The sequence below is a fragment of the Scyliorhinus torazame genome, chromosome 6 (genome assembly GCF_047496885.1).
Source record: "Scyliorhinus torazame isolate Kashiwa2021f chromosome 6, sScyTor2.1, whole genome shotgun sequence".
In the NCBI taxonomy this organism is placed as follows: Eukaryota; Metazoa; Chordata; class Chondrichthyes; order Carcharhiniformes; family Scyliorhinidae; genus Scyliorhinus; species Scyliorhinus torazame.
Window position 1 is genome coordinate 165,177,665 of NC_092712.1, and position 21,574 is coordinate 165,199,238.

At 45.8% G+C, this 21,574-nt stretch overlaps 1 protein-coding gene across 7 annotated transcripts in view; it reads left to right on the forward strand.

Annotated features, from left to right (window-relative positions):
- ppp1r9a (protein phosphatase 1, regulatory subunit 9A) overlaps positions 1-21,574 on the forward strand; it is a 489,701-nt gene that overhangs the window by 332,042 nt on the left and 136,085 nt on the right. For 6 of the 7 annotated variants that reach the window (XM_072509043.1, XM_072509045.1, XM_072509048.1 and 3 more), the window contains exon 6: positions 12,908-13,063. The exons of the other annotated variant lie outside the window; for it this stretch is intronic. In XM_072509043.1, coding sequence (XP_072365144.1) covers positions 12,908-13,063 — 156 coding nt within the window. The remainder of the gene's footprint in view (positions 1-12,907; positions 13,064-21,574) is intronic. 7 annotated transcript variants of the gene reach the window in all.

Genomic DNA, 21,574 nt, shown 5'->3' on the forward strand with positions numbered 1-21,574 from the left:
TTACTGAAATCCATATACACCACATCAACTGCTTTACCATCATCCACCTGTTTGGTCACCTTCTCAAAGAACTCAATAAGGTTTGTGAGGCACGACCTACCCTTCACAAAACCGTGTTGACTATTTCTAATCAAATTATTCCTTTCCAGATGATTATACATCCTATCTCTTATAAACCTTTCCAAGATTTTGCCCACAACAGAAGTAAGGCTCACTGGTCTATAGTTACCGGGGTTGTCTCTACTCCCCTTCTTGAACAAGGGGACAGCATTTGCTATCCTCCAGGCACTATTCCTGTAGACAAAGATGACTTAAAGATCAAAGCCAAAGGCTCAGCAATCTCCTCCCTAGCTTCCCAGAGAATCCTAGAATAAATCCCATCCGGCCCAGGGGACTTATCTATTTTCACACTTTCCAGAATTGCTAACACCTCCTCCTTATGAACCTCAAGCCCTTCTAGTCTAGTAGCCTGAATCTCCGTATTCTCCTCGACATCATTGTCTTTTTCCTGTGTGAATACGGACGAAAAATATTCATTTAGCACCTCTCCTGTCTCCTCGGACTCCAAGCACAACCTCCCGCTACTGTCCTTGACTGGTCCTACTCTTACCCTAATCATTTGTTTATCCCTGACATGTCTATAGAAAGCTTTAGGGTTATCCTTGATCCTACCTGCCAAAGACTTCACAGTATAATCGTACAATTGATTTGTAACCAAACATCATATCATACAAGACATTCAGACAATCAGTTCATTTTGAGTAACTTTACAAAGATAATGAGCAATTTCTTATTTTACAACTACTCTCAAGTGTTCACTTAATATGGTGTCAATGTTCAACTTGACCAATGCCGTTTCCATTACAACATTTAGTTCTTCAATTCCAGGTCTATTTTGCCACATGACAAACCAAGCCTGGTTTGAACAATCCTCCATTAATTCTTTCCCATTGGAAATGATTCCATGTTAACATTGTGGATTGTTTTATGCCCACTGGTCTTACGTTTCAAGATCTACCATGTTTCTATGCTAGTGAATGTTCATGCTTTTCAGAGTAAATTAAAGGTGCACATTGAAGCCACTCTTCGAGACAACGGGGTGATAGTTTGAGGATAAGTGATAAACCTTTTAGGATTTATCACTGAGGTGAGGAGAAATTTCTTCACCCAGAGAGTGGTGAATCTGTGGAATTCGCTACCACAGGAAGTAGTTGAAGCCAAAACATTGTGTAATTTCAAGAAGGTGTTTCGTGAAAATATTCACAAGGGGACCTTAATGTGAGCAAAAGAAGCAATTTATTGTTGCAGAGCTCTGGGAGAAAGGTCCTCGACCCCTCAGTCTTGCCGGCGCACTTTCTCACTGAGCTGTGGCTTAAACTGCGTTAATATACACTTTCAGAAGCAGAATTGGTTTGCATTCTCATTTACATACAGCCAATCAATTCTCTTTGTATTGCAGTTCATTCCATTTTTATTATCAATTCTTTACACTATGTTACATTCGTCCAATCAATATGCTGCGCGTGTGATTACATAAGGTCATAAGGTTATGAGTTGCCAGTCAGAAGGTCATGAGTTGCCTGTCCTGGATGTGGATTTAGAGGCCCCCTTTCCTCTTGCAGCTGTTTTGACAGCTTAGAATAACAGCTGATTTGATTTATTATTGTCACACGTATTAGTATACAGTGAAAAGTGTTTCTTGCATGCTGTACAAACAATGCATACCGTACATAGGGAAGGAAGGAGAGACTGCAGAATATAATGTTACAGTTATAGCAATGTGGAGAGAAAGGATGAACTTAATACGAGGTAGGTCCATTCAAAAGTCTGATGGCAGTAGGGAAGAAGCTGTTCTTGAGTCGGTTGGTTCGTGACCTCAAACTTTGGTATCTTTTTCCTGACGGAAGAAGGTGGAAGAGAGTATGTCCGGGGTGTGTGGGATCCTTAATTATGCTGGCTGCCTTTCCGAGGCAGCGGGAATTGTAGACAGAGTCGATGGATGGGAGGCTGGTTTGCGTGATGGATTGGGCTACATTCACGACCTTTTGTAATTTCCTGTGGTCTTGGGCAGAGCAGGATCCATACCAAGCTGTGATGCAACCAGAAAGAATGCTTTCTATGGTGCATCTGTAGAAGCTGGTGAGAGTCGTAGGTGACATGCCAAATTTCCTTAGTCTTCTGAGAAAGTAGAGTCGTTGGTGGGCTTTCTTAACTGTAGCGTCGGCATGGGGGGACCAGGACAGGTTGTTGGTGATCTGCACACCTAAAAACCTGAAGCTCTCGACCCTTTCTACTTCGTTCCCATTGATGTAGACAGGGGCGTGTTCTCCACTACACTTCCTGAAGTCAATGACAATCTCCTTCGTTTTGTTGACATTGAGGGAGAGATTATTGTCGTCGCACCAGTTCACCAGATTCTCTATCTCATCCTTGTACTCTGTCTCGTCATTGTTTGAAATCCGACCCACTACTGTGGTGTCATCAGCAAATTTGAAAATCGAGTTGGAGGGGAATTTGGCCACACAGTCATCGGTGTATAAGGAGTATAGTAGGAGGCTGAGGACACAGTCTTGTGGGGCACCGGTGTTGAGGATGATCATGGAGGATGTGTTGTTGGCTATCCTTACTGATTGTGGCCTGTATGTTAGAAAGTTCAGGATCCAGTGGCCACGGAATTTGGAGATGAGTTTCATAGGAATGATGGTGTTGAAGGCTGAGCTGTAGTCGATGAATAGGACTCTGACATAGGTGTCTTTGTTATTTAGGTGTTCCAGGGTAGAGTGCAGGGCCATGGAGATGGCGTCTGCTGTGGACCTGTTGCAGCTGTAGGCGAACTGTAGTGGATCAAGGCAATCCGGGTGGCTGGAGTTGATTCGTGCTCTGACTAACCTTTCGAAGCACTTCATGATGATAGATGTCAGAGCCACTGGACGATAGTCATTAAGGCACGCTGCTTGGCTTTTTTTTGGTACAGGAATGATGGTCGTCTTCTTGAAGCAGATAGGGATCTCAGATTGTTGTAAAGAGAGGTTGAAGATGTCTGCGAATAACCCCGCCAGCTGATCCGCGCAAGACCTGAGTCCCCATCCGGGTACTCCATTCAGGCCAGTGGCTTTCCGAGGGTTGACCTTCGAGAAGTCTGCTCTGACGTCTGCAATGGTGATCTCCAATACAAGTTCATCCGAGGCTTCTGGGGTGGAGGTCTTGCTCTCACTGACCTCTTGTTCAAAGTGTGCATAGAATGCGTTGAGCTCATCATGAAGAGGCGCATTGGAGCCGGTGATTTTACATGCCTTCATCTTGTAGCTCCTGCAGTCGTGGAGCACTGGTCCTCACTGACCCATTGTCTTTGGAGGATACATCTGTTAGAGTCACTCTTAGTCCAAAGTTCGCTGTCTCCGCAGAAAACACCATGTAGCAACTTAAAAGCAGGCATTAATTCATATCCCAGCATGTTACCAAAGCAGAAAGTTTACACCAACAAAGGAATTAGATATAGCTCTTGGGGCTAAAGGGACCAAGGGATAGGGGGGGAAGGCAGGATCAGGGCATTGAACTTGATCAAGCATGACCACAATGAATGGCAGAGCAGGCTCGGAGGACCAAATGCCCTATTTTATATGTTTTGAATGACCACTTTTTACATGTCAGTTGTCTTTCTGTCCATGCTGCTGGGTCATCAGAAATCATCTAAATTACAAATTTGAACTCCCCACATGATTCAGGGTCCTCTGATTCTCTGTGCGCATCTTCCACCATTTTAACAGATGTTTCTCCAAAATTAAAAAAACTTGCATTTATATGGCGCCTTTTCCTGATCAGCTGGCAACCCAAAGCACATTACAGCCAAAGAAGTATTTTTAAAATGTGCATCTAAACGTAAAGCCAATATCTGAAACAAGGAAACACTTTGACAAGCAGAGATGGAACTTTAGGCATTTTCTGCTTTTTGTTACTCGACAAAGTGGTTAATTTAGACTAAGAGTTGGCATTTTCCTGTAAATGTGTTGAGGTTGAGCAACAATGAGCTACAAGCATTTCATGACTACAGCATGATTCTGCCACCATTGAGCCAACAGATAAGCTAACGTGCTGGAATTCCCATTGTTCAAAAACAAAAGTTGTATGTCCATATTTGGTTTGTGGCGGGATATTTTTGTTCCATGCACACAATATTGCTTTGAGAGGTGACAACTGAATCATTAATGGAGACATACCTTTAAGTTGAGCAAACGAAGTAAGCAACTCAAAGTGTTAAAATAGTGCACTGTTACAAAGTTTTGCATTTTGGGCAGAAGAACTCAGACTTTATGACACCCAAAAGATTGGAGGGGTTTGTTTTGATTGGTTGACTGGTGGCCAATGGATTGGCCAGGGACAGTACTCTGCCCGGCAAACGATAGCGAATGGTTCCTGTCAGTTGGGGTTTTCAGAGAAGCCACTGGTTTCTCAAGGTGGAAGCAGCTCTTTCTTTCTGCTCTACTGCCGACTGTCTGAAGACAGAAGCTTCTCAGCTCAATCTCTGCTCGGCTGCCTGCTGTATGAAGGCAGAAGCTTCTAGATCTTGAAAGAAGGAGCTGTCTCTCTGACTTTCGAGCAAATGCTGGCTGTCTGTTACTTCTGTCAGTCTAACATCCACCTGAAAGCCTAGACTGAAGAAGAGAGTAACTGGAAGACATCCATCTAAAACAAAAACTCTTATCCATTTGTTTTCATCATTATTTTACACCCCTCCTTAGATAGTAGTTAACCAGTTGTATTTGTTGCCTATTTAAATATAGTTACTATTATTAATAAAAGGTTTTACAAAAAATTTTTAAAATCTGGTGATGAGTTATTTCGCAGCTGAAGACCTTGGATTTCTTTTTTTTTAATAAACAATTTTATTGAGGTATTTTTGGCATTGTAAACAGTTACAGTGTACAGTTAGGTGCAAATATCAACACAAAGCAGAAACACAGTGCAAAAGACCACTCCTCCCTCATAAACAGTACCCGCCTATTTATTCCTCCGATTCTAATACAGATCCTCTTCAGGCGAACTTAATTTTTTCCAGCCCTAAAAGGTTTGACATGTCCGAGAGCCATGCTTCGGTCTTTGGGGGCTTTGAGTCCCTCCAAGCCAGCAGGATACGTCGCCGGGCTACCAGGGAAACAAAGGCCAAGACGTCGGCCTCCCTCTCCTCCTGGACCCCCGGGTCTTCCGAGACCCCAAAAATTGCCACCATTGGACTCATCACCACCCTAGTTTTCAGTACCTGGGACATGACGTCCGCAAATCCCTCCCAGTATCCCCTAAGTTTTGGGCATGCCCAGAACATGTGGACGTGATTCGCTGGCCCTCCCGCACATCTAGCGCACTTATCCTCCACCCCAAAAAATTTACTCATCCGGGCCACCGTCTTGTGGGCCCGGTGGTCGACCTTGAACTGAATCAATCTGAGCCTAGTACATGTTGCAGTTGAATTTACCCTACTCAGGGCTTCCGACTATACCCCCTCCTCCATCTCCTCGCTGAGTTCCTCCTCCCACTTGTGCTTCAGTTCCTCTGTCTGGGACTCCTCCCCTTTCATAAGTTCACGGTAAATATCCAAGACTTTCCCCTCTCCTACCTCTCCCCTAGACACTACTGTGTCCTGGATCCTATTTGGCGGGAGGCGTGGGAAGGATGGGACCTGTCTACGTATGAAGTCACGCGCTTGCAAGTACCGAAAGTCATTCTCTCTGACTAGTCCGAATTTCTTCTCCAAGGCCCTCATGCTCGAGAAGCTCCCCCCCAAGAACATATCGCCCATCCTTCCCAATCCCGCCCGTCGCCACACTTGGAATCCACCGTCCATATGCCCAGGGGGAATCGGTGGTTAACCTTGGATTTTTTAAAACAAAAGTTAATTTCAACTGTGTTGCAACTCTGGGTCAAGTAGGGCTGGAATTGACTGAGCACTGGCCCAGGCTGTTGTAACAGTCCACATACACATCGCTGTGTTGACTTGGTTTCAGCAGCAAATGAAAATGACTGTCTTCATGATACGCTGCAACATTCTTATTTTATTATTGCTGTTGTTGAATTAGTACTAACAACTTCAATTTATATGATAGCACCTTTAACATCAAAAATCCTAAGCTGCTTCACTGGAGTGATTATCAAACCAACTTTGAAATTGAGATACATAAGGAGAAATTAGGACAGGTGAGGTAGCAGGCAGTGAATAGGCTCTTAGGACTCTCTTAAAGGAGGGAAGAGAGGTAGAGACATGCAAAGGTTTGGTCAGGAAATTATGGAATTTTGGGGTCTTGGCAGCCAAAGACGCAGCAACTAATGTTGGAGAGATTAAAATTTGGGATGCACAAGAGGCAAGAATTGGAGGAGTCCAGAGATCTCAGGAGTGGGACGCAGACAAGTTGTAAGACATTGAAGAGATGGGGGAAGGGCAAGGCTGTGGAAGTCTTTGAAAATGAGGATGAGAATTTTTAAACTAAATTGTTGCTGGACTTGGAGCTAGTGTAGGTTGGCAAGCACAAGGTGAATGGAATTCTATAGGCATCAGAATTTTGTATGAGCTCATGTTTATGGAGGGTGAAAGGTGGGATTGACCAGGAGTTCATTGGAATAGAGGCTGTGGACAGATCAAGAGAGATGGTGGAGAACTACAGCTGGACGTCATCAACTCATGTGTGGAAGATTAATACATTTTGTTATATATCATCACGTCTTTAATGTAAGAAAATGTCCAAAGGCAATGAATAATATATTAATACAGAGGATGTTTTTATTCTGCCAGTATTTCTGGCAAAATTTAAGTAGTCTGATTTAAAAGAAAAAGGTAATTGATGATCCAAAAGTATACAAAACCCTTAATTTTACAAGAAAATTATAACTTACAATGTATAAACAATCAAACACCTAAAGCTTTTTTACTTTTATAAACTTTTTAAAAAGTATTTGTTGACTTGCCCTAGGGCGGCACGGCGGGGCTGTGGTTAGCACTGCTGCCTATGGCGCTGAGGACCCGGGTTCAATCCCAGGTCCGGGTTACTGTCTGGAGTTTGCACATTCCCCCGTGTCTGCATGGGTTTCACCCCCACAACCCAAAATATGCAGGTTTGGTGGATTGGCCACACTAAATTGCCCCTTATTTGGGGAAAACAAAATTGGGTACTCCAGATTTATTTAAAAAAAGACTTGCCCTAAAGTGTTTGCAACTTGACTTCCATAGAGGTTTAACTGGATATTGAGAATTGGCTACCCATCAAATTTAAAAAAAATTATCTTTCTACGTGTCTGAGCCTATCCATTTTCTCTTCAAAACTTTGTGTCAATACCTTCTGGGATCCTGCCAAGACCTATACTTAATGCCCTCCTTCCTCATCCACATCCTACACTTGGTGGCATCTTAAAGATACAAGATTGGTCTTCCACACACACTGATGAAACTCCATTGCACCCTTCCGTCACCTCTCATAACTAATCCACTGCCTTTATGGCCTACTTGTGTAAGACAGTTGTCAGTCTCTCACCCTCTCCAATTTCTGACATATTATGCGCGTCGGATGATATCTTGGACTCTGCGGAAGCTGCCCTCGTGGTCCTGCAGGCAGGCCAGACACCAGAGAAGGGGGAGGCAGCAGCACGATAGATACTCAAGGCAGCAACCCATGTGCAGGGCCCCGCCCCAAACCCTGAGGAACCAGCCGTCCATCAGGCCAGGGAGGGACCCAGTGTGGGAGGCCGGTGACAGCCAAAGGTGTACAGGCGTTGCTGGTCTGTCGAACAGATGATGAGCAGCGTGTGCTGCAGGAATCTCCACCTCAACAAGTGGACAGTGAGACACCTGTGCCATATCCTCGCAGACTTGGCACCACATTGAGGAGGGGGATACCTGCTTCCGATTGTCCTCAAGGTCACCGCAGCCCTGAACTTCTGTGCCTCAGCATCATTCCAGGGCTCGAGCGGGGACTTGTGTGACATTTCACAAGCTACAGCCCACAAGTCCATCCATGAGGTCACACATGACCTGTATGTCCAGGCAGCAAACTATATAAGCGTTGACATGGACCAGGCCCAAAAGGATGCCTAGGCAGCAGGATTCTTTGCCATTGACGTGATGGTCCAGGGGTTGATAGATGGCACGCATGTCGCCATGTGCGCACCGGGTCATTAGCGAGTGCCGTAGATCAGCAGGAAGGGGTTCCACTCTCTGAGCATCCAGCTCGTCTGTGACCACCAGATGAAGATCATGCACATGTGTGAACGCTTCCCAGGGAGTGTGCACAACCGCTACATCCTGGGCAGTCGGACATCCCCGGCTTCTTCAAGTGCCACCCCAGGATGGCCGGGCGTATCTTGGGAATAAGGATCTGGCTAATAACGCCGGTACGGAAGATGGTGACCGATGAGGAGATCCGAAACAACAAGACCCATGCAATCACCCGGGCTGTCAATGAGTGATGCATAGGACTGCTCAAAATATGAGCCGATACCTTGTCTGCTCCGGTAGTGCCCCCCAGCCCAGCTTTGTGGTGGTCTGCTGTGCCCTCCACAACCTGGCACAGTAGTGGGGCAATGTGCTGGAGGTGGAGGGGTGTGGGAACATGCTACCTCCTTCGAGGAGGTGCCGGATGAGAAGGGGCTGGAAGATGAGTCTGGGAGAGGACCAGGACCACCATGCCCGCGGGCTGGGTAGGGCATTGGTGGTTGGCCCGCGCTGTGGGCAAAAGTGCCAGAGGCGTCACATTTTTCCGGTGCAACGTGTTTTAATGCTGTACATGTGTCCCCAATTGGCCCTAGGTGGTGCCGCACCCACACCCCCGTGCTCCCTCAGTGATCCTCGACCTGCTTAGCCTTCTGTGGGCTACCGCCGTGTCTAGGTGTGCCCCGGGAGGCACATCAGAGGCGGAGGCAGACTGCTGTTTCCACATCCTGTGGACTTCAATGCCCCTGGCGGGCATCCTCTGGGGGCCGGTGGGCCCAGGCCCACATGTCAGTGGCACATGCTTCGCAGGGCCACCCTGTTTCAGGTGCTGACTCAGTGTGCCTTTGTCGGAGGGGGTAGAAATCAGGCGAGCTTGTGACTACCGTCGCCACTCCGTAGGGTGGCCCTGGTCAGTGCCCATCTGGTCACCTTGGACGGAGAGACAGCTGGATTGTGCCCAGCTGCCCCTGCATCATCTGGGTCTGCCAACCCTGGCGGCTCCCCAATGTCTGCAGCATGGTGTTGATGCCTTCGGCGATGCTCCTCAGTGACTGGGACATGCTCTAGAACGCCCCGGCAGTGCCCACCTGTGACTGGGACATGCTCTGGAGTACCTCGGCAACGCCCACCTGAGACTTCATAGCGCATCATAAAAGTCCACCTGGGACTGGGACACGTCCCCAAGCAAGTCAGACATGCTGGCGAGGTGCTCAGCCATGGCCGTTGCAGCCTGAGCCATGCTTTGGATACCTCCCCTGCTGACATTGTGCCCTTGGCTCTCCACTGCCGGGGCCACCTTAACAGTTTTGGGCTCGGTGCCACCCATTGCCGACCCTATCACCTGCATCCGTAGCCTTTGGGACTCTTCCAGTCGGCTATGGACCTGCTGAAGTGTCGCTGACAACCCCCTCTCAATATCAGGTCACACCCTATTGGCTGCATCAGCTCTGGGTAAACCTGGTCCAGAGGCTCAGCACCTGACTGGGACCCAGCTGGGTTGTGGTATCCAGCAAACCTCCAACTGCTGTCTCGCTTGGACATTCCTGCCTCCACCTGATGTGCATCAGCAAATATGTGGTGCTCAACAGAATGTGCCCCAGAAGCCTGACCACTGCTGTCGCCGACCGAGCTGTGTGTCTCTGCGCTGGTGGAGGGTGGATATGACAGCTATGCTGCAAATATGGTGGTCTCCTTGGAGCTCCTCTCCGAGGTGTTCTCATGGGAGGCTGAGGGCAAGGAAGGGAACCACCCCGGATGGCCCGACACCATCGGATGGAGATCCTGCGGGATAATGGACATGCGGTTAGTGGGAAGGATTGATCATTCTGTGTGGCATTGACAACTCACGAGTGACAGATCATCTGGGTGGCAGCCAGTGGATCCTCATCTCTGCGCCGTACGCCAACCTCTACGACGGTGACCAATCTGTCCTCGGCCACCTCCATGACAACCTTGGCCCTAATAGGGGGTGAGGACTATGATGCCTGGCACCCTGCTGCCCGTCTGGGCCCTCTGGTCACCTTGGGCCAACTTCTCTTGCAGGGACACCGAGGGGGCATCGTTAGCTGCATTTTTCGTTCATCCCGGGGAGATATTTGGGGTGGGCAGGACTACTGGACATGGGATGGGCAGGGGCAGGGGCATGGTCTGCTGGGCAGGGGCAGTGTCAGGCACACGGTGATGGCTAACAATCAGGCCTAATACTTAACATAATAATGGTGACAACATCTGAGAAGACCAAGGCAAACCTCCTGCCTCAGCCTTATGTCCAACTCTGATCTGCATCTGGTGCTGGCGGACCTGACTCCACCCAAAGCCCGGAGCTAAAAATTTTGTTTTTCAGCGCATTTTTCCCAAGGAGGTGTGCCAAACCAGGAAATTTTCCAATTTGAGTTGCCTGTCTTGGGAGCAAAAATCTGGCCTAATAAATAAATGTCTAGATGGGTGCCGCTTTCCCCATTACCTTGTGGATCTTTTGAAAATCACATCAAGTGTGACAGATGGGTTGTTTTTTACTTGAAAGTAAGTTGATAAACAACATTGCCCATGTAAAAGTCAACCCTTTAACTTTAATTTTTTGCTTTGACATTGGTCTCAAACATTCGAATTTTACTACTTTGACATTGGTCTCAAACATGCGAATTTAACTGCTTTGACACTACGCCACCGCCTCCCCCGCTTTAGTGGTGTTGTTACTGGACTAATTAACCAGAGACCCAGAGTAATGCTCTGGGGACCCAGGTTCAAATCCCGCCACTGCAGATGGTGAAATTTGAATTCAATAACAAACTGGAATTAAAAAGTCCAATGATCACCATGAAACCATTGTCGATTGTCGGGAAAACACATCTGGTTCCCGAACGTCCCTTAGAGAAGGAAATCTGCTTAGGGAAGGACACCCACTCCGGTGGCAGTCAAGGACACCGCAGCCCTGAACATTTACATCTCAGGATCATTCCGCAGGCCACAGCCCACAGGTGCATCCAACAGCATGGATGCCCGGTATGCACGGGCGGAAAACTACATCGCCTTTGACATGGACCAAGCCCAGCAAGATGCCCAGGCTGCAGGTTTCTCTGCCATCACCGGGATGCCCCAGGTCCAGGGGATAATACACAGAGTGGGTGTATGAGTATCATTTTTAAATGTATGTCGCATGCATTTTAAAATGCTGATGATCATTTTAAGACAAGCAAATCTGATTAACATTATTTTTCAATCTCATTTAAGTTCATATCTATATTTGTAGAATGATCACATGGTACAACAAGGAATTATTTTACTCATACATTATTCTTTCACTGGGACGGCATATTCCTTGTGAACATAGAACATTACAGCGCAGTACAGGCCCTTCAGCCCTCGATGTTGCGCCGACCTGTGAAACCACTCTAAAGCCCATCTACACTATTCCCTTATCATCCATATGTTTATTCAATGACCATTTGAATGCCCTTAATGTTGGCGAGTCCACTACTGTTGCAGGCAGGGCATTCCACACCCTTACTACTCTCTGGGTAAAGTGAAGGATAAGAAGTGATCATCACTGAAGGAGTAGTATTTTTCTGAAAGGTGTAGGTTCTGTTTCTGTAAACTGTTAGGTTCTTATTTTAAAAGATAAAATGCGTTTTCAGTTACTGGATCACAGAAAAACTGTAAGCCCCAGTTAATTAAATCAGTCTCACAAATGTGCAAAAAAAGGAAATCTTCAAAAAATGTCTGTATTAATTCCATGCCAAAACATAGCATTTTAGCGTGGCGGTGGGGGGGAGGGGGGGGGGCGGTGGCGGTGGCGGTGGGGGGGAGGGGGGGGGGCGGTCCCAGTCCCCGTCCCCGTCCCCGTCCCCTAGTGCACTTTGTGTGGTACCAGGGTACCTTCTGGGTATGACCCCTCAGAAGTTCTTGGCTATAGTTTGATTGGCAAGATGAGTATAGATTTGAGCTTACTCAAACATATAAGTGTGCTGTATTCTTTCTTATCTGGCCTTGGATAATAACAATTATCATGTTAATTTTCAACTTCAATGCTTTAAATTTGAGGAAATACACAGCTAATCATCTGTGGTTTAAGCTTATGTTAATTTAAGAGCAGCACGGTGGTGCAGTGAATAGCACTGCTGCCCCACGGCACCGAGGTCAGAGGTTCGATCCCGGCTCTGGGTCACTGTCCATGTGGAGTTTGCACATTCTCCCCGTGTTTGCGTGGGTTTTGCTCGCACAACCCAAAGATGTGCAAGGTAGGTGGATTGGTCATGCCTAATTACCCCTTGGAAAAATGAACTGGGTACTTTATTTTTTTTTAATGTTTCTTAATTTAACTGTTGGAGTGTCAATTTTGTGTATTTGGGCTGATAAAATAGCCATTAGTCACAAAAAGTAGTGACAACTGGAAGGGTGCAACCTTCAATACCATCTTTGCGATGCAATCTGCCAGCGTTGTGTTCTATTTGTAATTTTTGTAACACTATTCTTCATTCATGCCTTTTTGAAATGTTACTTGGAGGTCTTAAAATAAAATACAACATTTCAGTTTGAGATTAATTACATATAGTGCACTTTAAAAATATATATTCATCAGCATTGCACTCCTACCTAGACAGCTGAACAAATGTGCATTTTGTTGCCATCTTAAAGGCTGTCTTTTATAAACTCAAATTATTTCCTATATGTGCAACTTTAGTATTCATGTTTGCAAAAATATAATTTGATGTTAAGACAGGAGAATATGCCACTGATGAGGAAGATGACGAAATGGGCTCAGTTCTCACTGGTGGCGAAATGGCGATTGAAGTGTTTGACCTGCCTGAAACCGATGATATGCTTTCTCCTACAGAGGTGGACGCCAGCAAGATTGCTCTCAAATTCAAAGAGGTAACCAGGAATATGTTTGTATAGCCAGCCAAACAAAAGGTAGTCAAACATGGAGAAATTCAGCAAAGTCGAATGAAAGTAGAACTTCGAAGTAATTATCTTAAAGACTTATTTAAAATCATGGATGTTTTTCCAAATTAATTTTCTGAAGATTTTTCCAAAAGTGGGAAGATGGTGAGTAGTGTTAATGTCACTGAACTAGTGAACTAGTAATCGAGAGGCGCAGGCTAATTCCCATGAGTTCAAATCTCACCAAGTATGCTGGTGGAAGTTAAATTAAATTAATTAAAAATGAGAAAAAATCTGGAGTTGAAAGCTGGTTTCAGTAATGGTGCCATGAAACTATCATTGATATTTATAAAAATCCATCTGGTTCACCAATGTTCTTTCGGGAAGGAAATCTCCCATCCTTACACGACTGGCCTAAATGTGACTCCAGCACCACACCAATGTACTTGACTGACCCCAGTCCCACAGCAATTTGCTAGGCTGACCCTAGTCCCACAGCAATATGCTTGACTGATCCTAGCCCCATAGCAATGTAGTTGACTTTTTTTATTTAGAAAATATTTTATTGAAGCATTTGTAATTTTCACAATTTAACATACTGACATATCTAAAACAACCGCGCAGGTCGACACACAAACTACCCCCTAAAATAGCAACAAACAATAAACCACGAACCCCATTTCTCCCGCCCTATCCCCAATTACCCGTATGCTAAATACCCTGTCCATATTTAACATTAGCATGCCTCCTATTCCCCCCCCCCCCCCCCTTCCCCTCTTACTGCTGACGTTCAGTTTTTGTTAAAGAAATCTATGAGCGGCTGCTAACTCCGGGCGAATCCCTGTATTGATCCTCTTAGAGCGAACTTGATTTTCTCCAGACTGAGGAACTCTACCATATCATTAACCCACACACCTGATTTTGGGGGCTCCGAGTCCCTCCATCTCAGCAAGATCTGTCTCCGGGCCACCGGGAAGGTGAAGGCCAGGATATCGGCCTTCCTCCCCGCCCCCTTTGCCCCCGGATCTTCCAACACCTCAAATAATGCTAATTCTGGACTCTGAGTTACCCTACCTTCCAGGACTCCTGACATAACATCTGCAAATCCCTGAGAGAATTCCCTCAGTTTCGGACATGCCCAAAACACATGAACATGGTTGGCTGGGCTTCCTTCACACTGCCCACAGCTGTCCTCCACCTCCTCGAAGAACCTACCCACCTGAGCTACCGTCATGTGGGCCCTGTGGACTACCTTGAACTGAATTAACCAAGTCCAGCACAGGACGAGGATGCATTTACCCTTTTCAAGGCTTTTTTCCACAGTTCAGTTTCCAGCTCCCCTCCTAGCTCCTCTTCCCACTTCCTCTTCACCTCTAATAGGGGCCCCTTCCCACTCTAACAATTCCCTGTATATGTCCGAAACCTTCCCACCTCCAACCCCTGGTTTTGACAGCACTTTATCCTGTAGTCCCCTCAGAGGGAGGCGAGGAAAGCTTGGGACCTGTCTCCGTACAAAGTCCCGCACTTGAAGATACCGAAACCCGTTCCCACCCGGCAAATCAAACTCCTCCTCTAATGTCTTGTAGTTGACTCTTAACTGACTTCAATTTACTGGAAGTCAGAGATGGATGGGTAGCAAATGCGGGTATTGCAGCAATGCCAAAGTCCCAGAAAATATATTTTTTTAATGTTTCAAAAGCATTTTTAGGAGTATTTTTAAAGTAATTTAAGCAGCCCTTCTGGATGTTCAAAAATGCAGGAAAGAATCAACTTCATATAATGAGCCACAAGTTGGAAAGAAGTGCATTTGAATGTACAGCATGCCATTTCTTATATTTTGTTTCCTTTTTAAGTATTTGCCAAAATGACTAATATTTTCTATGTACAGCTTTGTCAGAAATTATATATAGTTTTCATTGCCTATTTATAAATAGTTGATTTGCATCTCAATAACTGCAGAACACTATATTATATTTAAACTTTATGCATTCCTTTTTATGCCCTTGTTGAAAATGGTGCTGATGTACATGCAGATCTGAATGCCTATTGTTTGTATTTTCATATGAAATAAATCTAAAATGTCTTAGTTTCCCCTCCCAAGATGATGTTTAATATGTAACAAGGCTGTAATACAGATATTTTCACAATTTGATTCTTGGCCGTAATGCTTCCAGAACTGGAACTAAACCTAGCCAAGTGCTGCTTTACTCTCTAATTATCTAACTGCAATTATTTAGAAAAAACGCATATTTCATATGAATGTAAGAATTTCAAAAGTCAGTCACACCAAGTTATAAGAAGCTTATTGTTGAAATATAATTATAATGTAGATATCTATCACCGGTATTTTAATAGTTATTTAATTGGAGAAATTGGATACCTGATCTTCAAGTTATTTCTTACCTACTTCACCTAACTAACTTGATCTTTCCTTATTAAATCTTGTAAGAGTCAAGGAAAAGTACACTGTGCAAAGAATATTGCATTGCAAGTATCTTGATCCCACTTTTAATCTCTCCATAAAATACAGGGTGGAAAATTGTTTTATTACAGTCTCTGGTGTCAAACCCACAATCAGCACAACATTATCTTGCACAAGACCCCTCAGAACATTGCATCTTGTAGCTCTGCTCAGTTTCTCTCATTGAAGGCATCTCACATCCATATCTGAAGAGTTCACACTCACACTCATGCTCCTGAACCCATGCCGCTCAGTCGCTTTCCACAAACATTGTCCTTTCCTCATCTCGGCATAAACCATTGTAAACACTCATACCTCACTGCTTTCTTTCACAACTTGGCGAGAGGTAGAGATGCTGGAAAGATGGTGGAGGGGGATTTGTGGAGGTTGCCTTACCAGTGACAGACATTTAATTGGCCATTGGCAATATATGAACAACTTTTTTTTATTGATTCGTTCATGGGATGTGGGCAAAATCAGGATTGTGGGTCAGTGATATGGTAGAGTTTCTCAGTCTGGTGAAAATCAAGTTCGCTCTAAGAGGATCAATACTGGTTGCAGTCCATGCATTGTAGGAATACCCACTGTACTGTTAGGAAGTGAGTTCCAGAATTTTGACTCCATGACAGTGAAGGAACGACAATATAGTACCAAGTCAGGATATTGAGTGGCTTGGAGGGGAGCCTCCAGATGGTAGTGTTCACATGCATCTGTTGCCCTTGTCCTTCTGGGTTGTAGAGGCCGCAGGTTTGAAAGGTGCTATTGAAGTAACCTTGGCATGTTGCTGCAATGCGTCTTGTAGATGGCCTGTGATTGGAGGAGCAATTTTTTTCTGAATTTTCAACTGCACTTAGCAGCATTTTGGCAAGCCTGTTCTAAGCAGTAAACATTATGGGGTTGAAGGTTTTTGCAATCCCTGACCAGGCCCCAACAGTGGCTAGGATACTGGACCAAAACCCTAATATTTTATTTTATTTTTTCAAGACTGCGGAAAGGATACTAAGATCCAGGAGCGATTGCATGAAGAAATAGGGATTTGTTATTTTAAAACAAAACATTATTATCAGCGCAGTATTAAAATTTTAAACCTCACACCCAAAAATGGCTTGCAATTGCCCCTTGAACAATACTACTAAATACAGTAAATGCAGTACCCTTAATTACTATCTCTATCCCCAATTAAACAACAAGAAAGAAAAAAAACATACAGCTCTCAATCCAACCACATCCAAATGGCACAGAATAATACTTGCTTTCCAGAACAGATTTGACTCCTGCTAGAACCCCTGCAGACTTGAGCTGAATGTGTTCAAAAAGCTGTTTCAACTGGTTTGCTTCAGCTTCACCTTGTCCTCGGTCAAACCTGCACTGCTTAAATGCTACTAATCTTTTTTTAACTATCCTACTGTGAGAGCAAAAGACCTTACTTGTGGTCTAAGTGTTAGTCAGTTCAGAACTCAACTTCAAAGCTTTCTCACAATGTCTGAATGCCTTAGCTCCACCCAGCAATGACATCATCTCCCCAAGCTGAAAACAACTTAACTCCCCAGGCTGAAAATACATTAACTCCCCAGGGACTACCCCTAGTCAAACAACAGTGCATTAGCCCAGGCTTTTTACACTGATCAATTTCACCTCTGGCTCCAAAAAGCTTTCTGGTCTTGCAAAACCAGATTCTTTTAAAAATATGACTACTGCAGTCAAACACACTCTAACATAAGAGTTTAACCCTTAAATTGTCAAATACTTATAATCCAATATATTTATAATCCTGCATTTGTCACAAGGACCTGTCAAAGGAGCCTTGGTGAGCTGTTGCAGTGAATCTTGTTGATGGTACCCATTACTGTCACTGTCCTTGCTGGAGGGAGATAATGTTTAATGGTGTGGATGGGTGCCAACCAAGCCAGGTTGAATTCATCCTGCTTCATGTGGACAGGACATACCTGGGCAATTTTCCACATTGTCGGGTAGATGCCTGTGCTGTAGCTGTTCCTGGAACAGTTTGGTTTCGCAAGTGTCCAGTGCCTTCAGCCATTTCTTGATATCCGCTAGAGTGAATATAAGTGGACTGCATTGTCCTGGATGATGTTGAACTTCTTGAGTGTTGTTGGAGCGGCACTCATTCAGGTAAATGGAGACGAATCAATCACACTCCTGACTAGTGCCTTGTTGATGGTGGGAAGGCTTTGAGGAGTCAAGTGGTGAATTACTTGTCTTTCTCTTGTAGCCACAATATTTATATGGCTAGTTCAGTTTCTGGTAATGCCATTGAATGTCAAGGCACGCAGTAAGTCCCAGAAACATAAATTTGTCTTTTGGTGTTGTTGATTGTTGATAGTGGGGGATTCAGCGATGGTGATGCCATCGAATGTCAAGAGGATATGATTAGATTCTCTCTTGTTGGAGATGGTCATTGCCTGCCACTTGTATGGTGCAAATTTTACTTGCCACCTATTATCCCAAGCCTGAATATTGCCCAGGTCGTGCTGCATTTGGGCAAGAACTGCTTCAGTATCTGAGGAGTCACGAATTATGCCGAATATTGTGCTATCATCAGTGAACATTCCCACTTCTGACCTTGTGATGCAGGCAAAGTCACTGAGCTGCTGAAGATAATTGGGCCAAGAGCACTACCCTGTGGAACTCCTGCAGCAATGTCCCAGTGTTGCAATGATTGGCCTCCGACAATCATAACCATCTTCATGTTTGATACGTCTCCAACCAGTGGAGAGTTTTCCACCTGATTCCCATTGACTTCAGTTTTGATGCCAAATGAGATTCGGTGTCAAGGGCAGTCACTCTCACCTCACTACTTGAGTTCAACTCCTTTGTTCATGATGAAACAAGGCTGTAATGAGGTAAGGAGCTGAATGACCCTGGCAGAATGCAAATTGAGTATCAGTAAGCATATTATTGTTGTGTAGGTACCGTTTGAAAGCACTGTCAACGACATCTTCCATCACTTTGCTGATTATCAAGAGTAGACTGGTGTGGCAGAAATTGGCCAGGTTGAATTCATCCCGTTTTATGTGGACAGGATATACCTGGGTAATTTTCCACATTGTCGGGTAGATGCCTGTGCTGTAGCTGTTCCTGGAACAATTTGGTTTCGCAAGTGTCCAGTGCCTTCAGCAATTTCTTGATATCCGGTATAGTGAATATAATTAGCTGAAGACTGGAACTCTGATGCTAGCCTCATGAGATGGATAATCCACTCAGCACTTCTGGCTGAAGATGGTTTCAAATGCTTCAGCTTTGTATTTTGCACTGATGTTCTGGGCTCTCCCATCATTGAGGAGGGAGATATTTGTGGAGGTCTTCCTGTTAGTTGTTTAATTCATTCACCACTGGATATGGTAGGATTGCAGAGCTTGGATCTGATCTGTTGGTTGTGGGATCTGCCCAATGGGAAGGACATCTTTCTCCAGGAAGCTATAGATGTCAAAAGCAACCTTCCATGAAAACCCGAGTTCCAGCAGCACTGGTGTGCAGATTTTTAAAAATGCATTCTTGAGGCCTTCACTGGCAAGGCCTGCATTTGTTGCCCATCCCTAATTACCCTTGAACTGAGTAGTTTGTTGGCTATTTCTGAGGGAAGTTAATCAATCACATTACCATGGACCTGGAGTTTCATATAGTTCAGATCAGGTAAGGATGGCTAGGGCGTCTTGCCTCCTTCGAGCTGCATCTTGGTGTCGATGCCCCCTGCCCTGTGGAGGGGCTTGCTGACGAGGAGAAGGCAGCTGATGCTACTGCTTCTGTGTTCCTGGGACTAATGTCAGTGGTGTTGTTTCTGCTTATGCTGTTCATTAGCAGTGAAAGGTACGGCTGTATAAATTGCTCTAGTGCCGAGTTGAAAGCTGGCTGCAGGGAAATGCAGCTGATGATGAGAGAAGTGCTTTCCAAGAAGTTGGCAATCACCTGTCAAGCAGTTATAGCTTTAAAGAACAACCTCTCACCTGGACATGGCTGGAGCTCTTCAGTTTCACTGACTAAAGGCTGCCCAGCTTATCCCTAGCACTGAAGAGGCTCTTGCCACTCCACTTGCCTTGTTTATCATGGCAAATTTGATGGGTCAAAAAACACGGGGCTGTATTCTCCGTTTGGGAGACTGTCCCCACGCAGGCATGAAAACGGTGGTGTTTAATACCAGGAAAACTGGTGCAAAGCGGCCACCAATTCCCTGCTCGGGGGGGGCAGCTAGGAGCCAGGCAGCGTAGAGCTCCCGGCTCTAGTTACCGATACGGCCCGGAGCATTGCCGGACTCATGGCTGCACATGCACACGGCGGTGGCCTGTAACGGCCATGCTGTGCCTCATGGCGGATGCAGCCCACGGACCGAACAGCAAAAGTAGTGTCCCTCTTCGGCTGCTCGTGCGCCCCGGAACGCCCCCCCTCTCCCCCCCCCCCCCCCCCCCCCCCCCCCCCCCCACAGTGTCCCCAGCCCTGAATAAAGCCCCCTCTGCCCGCAGATCAGCCCTCCCCCGACTGTGGCTGGACTGAGTCCGCAGCCGCCACGCTGAGTTCATGACGGGCGAGTCCACACGTGGCCCACGCCATTGGGAACTCGGCCGGTTAGGGATGGAGCATCGCTGGGCGGGCCTCGGGCAATGGCCTGAGGCCGTGGATACACGTGTGGCATACTCCTAGAGTACGCCGCTTTTCAGGAGGCGGAGCATCGCCAAAGCGACGTCGCTCCTGATTTTTGCGTCATCGGTGGTTCTCCGCCCCATCGCCAATGCGATTTTGGCGTCGGGGATCGGAGAATCCAGCCCATGTGCTCTGGTTAGGAAGTCCAGAATTGAGGGTTAAAACAGTTTTTCATTGGCTTCTTAACTATCTTAATTACTTTTTGACAGACTTAATAGGCTTCGTTGCTACTCTTCAAACCTTCTGTGCAGAAACTCAGAAAAGATGGAATAATTTTGGGATCTCAATCCAATACTGAATTCAAGGGATTTAACGCCACACACACTCACAAACACTTACCTGGAAAATCCCCCCCCCCCCCCCCCCCTACAAACATCCTCCTCCTCCACCTGCCACAAAGCCAAAACATAAGAACTATTTGATCCATGTCTTTGGTGCCTTCAGTTGATGCATAAATTCTTGGTCTGCAAAATCTTTTTTTCTCATGGAAACTCTTTTAACACAACGCAAGTTTAAAAAAAATCAAACAATGGTAAAAATCCACATATTCTGTCAACATTTCAAATGATCCAGACGCTCATGATGCCAAGATACTGAATTCAAATGTACATGTTAGGAAGCACTAAACTAACTAGGAAAGCTGACTCAAGTCCTGGATTCGCCTCTGTATCAGTTCATTCATCTGTTTCAGTTGATTTTTCTTAACACAATAGGTGATGAGAAATTTCCTGTGAGATTAGAACATTCTGTTCAAATAGAATGGACTAAACTTGAATCTCTCTCAATCGACTCCTCAACATTGAATATGCATGTTCAGGGAGAAACTTAATTCAAGTATTGAAAGGTTGTCCATTGTACTAATTGCTAGTGTGGTTAGAAACTTAGAAAATAGGAGCAGGAGGAGGCCATTCGGCCTTCAAGCCTCCTCCATCATTCATTATAATCATGACTGATCATCCAGTTCAATAGCCTAATCCCGCTTTCCCCCATATCCTTTGATCTGCTTTGCCAAAAGTGCTGTATCTAACTGCTTCTTGAAAACGTACAGGCCGGGATTCTCTGAAATCCCGGCCAAGTCTTGACGCCGGCGTCAAAAGCAGCACGAGCGAAGCCGGTGTCAATGGGCCTCCAGGCCCAGGCATTCACCTCTTCGGGGGCTAGTACGGCGCCAGAGTGCTGTGTGCTTGAAGGCCGGCGTGGGTCCTTGCATGCGTACCACGGCCGGCGCGGGTCCGCCCATGCGCGTGGGTTGCCGTCTCCGCGCTGCTCCCCGGGCAATATGGCAGAGCCTGCAGGGGTCCGGCGTGGAGGAACATAGGACGCCCCCCCCCACCGCAATTAGCCCGCCCGCCAATCGGTAGGCCCAACCGCCAGCCTGGCCAGCGTGG